General features: G+C 56.1%; 1 protein-coding gene across 1 annotated transcript in view; it reads right to left on the reverse strand.

Moving 5' to 3' along the window:
- ARMC6 (armadillo repeat containing 6) overlaps positions 1–1,824 on the reverse strand; it is a 5,811-nt gene extending 3,987 nt beyond the window's left edge. The window contains exons 1-4 of the mRNA XM_031065305.1: positions 1,628–1,824; positions 1,238–1,394; positions 729–811; positions 5–79 (exon numbers count right to left, since the gene is read on the reverse strand). Of these exons, the coding sequence (XP_030921165.1) occupies positions 5–79; positions 729–811; positions 1,238–1,394; positions 1,628–1,708 (396 nt within the window). The 5' untranslated portion in view covers positions 1,709–1,824. The remainder of the gene's footprint in view (positions 1–4; positions 80–728; positions 812–1,237; positions 1,395–1,627) is intronic.
- Between the last annotated feature and the right edge of the window lie 10 nt (positions 1,825–1,834).

A 1,834-nucleotide genomic window follows, 5' to 3' on the forward strand; every position in this document is an offset into this window, starting at 1 on the left:
GCGCCGCCAGGGACAGGAGCTGCTGGGGCAGCTGGGCCACGTCCTGCTCTGCCACGGCCCTGGCCAGGCTCTCCAGGGTCTGAGGGACACACCAAGGGTTAGTGCTGCACATGAAGGGCGCAGGAGAACAGCAGGGTGGGTGTTCTGAGGCTGGAAATTGGTTTGGGGAAATGAGAGAGGTGGTTTACGGTGATTGGGATTCGGGCACACAGCCCCTGCAGGGACAGGGGCTCCCACAGCTCCACTGGGCACCAGTACCAGCTGAACTGGGCCCAACCAGCTCATCCCAGCTCTGCAAGTGTCCACAGCCAGGCTGGACACAGCTTGGAGCAGCCTGGGCAGAGTGGGGCTGATCCCCACCCTGTCCCCAGCCCAGAGCCACCTCCTGTCACCCACAGGACACCTCCCAAACCTCCCAGGGCAGCCCTGAGCACCCTCCCCACGAGGAAATCCCTCCTGATGTCCCACCTGAGCCCCCCCTGGCACACCTTGAGGCTGTTCCCTCCTGTCCTGCCCCGCGAGCAGAGCCTGACCCCAGCTCACCTACACAGAGCCTTCCCTGCAAAGCACAAGGAGCTCCTGGAATGTTTTATATTTGCAGAATAAATAGGATTAACTGCCTCAAGAGCTCCCAGAGAAATGGGGCAGAGGCAGAAGTTGGCCTAGTATTTATATTATTATTATTATTATATAACCCTGAGAGAGAGAGCAGCAATTTGTGCTCCTACCAGCAGGATCTGATGCTTTTGTCTCTGCCCGTTCTCAGAGGCAGGAGGTCTCACAGCTTTCACAATATTGCTCAGGTCCACACCTAAAAGGGGAAATAAAACCAAGTTTAATATTGGTTCCAGGATAATTAGAGTCAAATAAACAGTATTAGTTACATTCTAGGGAAAAGCTGCCAAGGTAACCACAGAGAACAAAGATGAGCTTGTAAAGATGCTGAAATGTTCAGTTCTGACTGTAAGGTCAGATTCTGCCTGGAACAAAGCTACATGTCAGCTGAGGGGGGGCAAAAAGAAGGAATTTAATTTCACTGACCAAATTTTGCCCTCCAGCTTTCCTCTAAGCAGTCTTGCAGTCATAATTAATCCACAAAAGCAGGTCAGCATTAATGGTGTCTCTGTTCCACTTCACAAAGGCTCCTTTCCAAGGCTGCACGACCCACCTCTGCCTGCAGGACTCCTTTAAACCCTGAGGGTTTGCAAAAGAGCCCAGCCTGCAGAGTGCACGGTACCTTGGGACTCGAACTGCAGCACGGCTTCTCTCACAGCCTCCTCGGGCTCCATCTCGAACTCGGTGATGTTCTCCTGCACTGCCTCGTCGAACGTCTCCTGGGCGATCTGCTTGGAGCCCATGGCGCCGGGACGGGCTGGGTCCGCCTCCGTGTCCTGCTGCAGACAGAGGGCACAGCTCGTGTTGGTGTAAAACGTCCCTAATGCCCGGCAGAGCCCGAGCAACGGGCTGGTTCCGCGTTGTGGTGTAAAACCTTCCTAATGCCCGGCAGAGCCCGAGCAACGGGCTGGTTCCGCGTTGTGGTGTAAAACCTTCCTAATGCCCGGCAGAGCCCGAGCAACGGGCTGGTTCCTCCCTCAGACAAAGGCTCACAACTCTGATTAAAAGATACCCGCTCAAAGGCACGGCCGCTGTTGTATTTAATGGGGAAAGCACGGCAGGGAAGAGGGACAAGGAGACATTTCGGCAGCATTTCTGGATTTCCATGGGGTTTCAGAGCTGTCACCCTGACGGGGCTCTCGCTGCAGCACTGAGGGCACCGCGCTCGCTCACGGCCCCGGCCCTCAGCCCGCCCTGCCCCGCTTCCCCCCGGCCCCGG

This window comes from Geospiza fortis, unplaced genomic scaffold (genome assembly GCF_000277835.1).
Source record: "Geospiza fortis unplaced genomic scaffold, GeoFor_1.0 scaffold1039, whole genome shotgun sequence".
NCBI lineage: Eukaryota > Metazoa > Chordata > Aves > Passeriformes > Thraupidae > Geospiza > Geospiza fortis.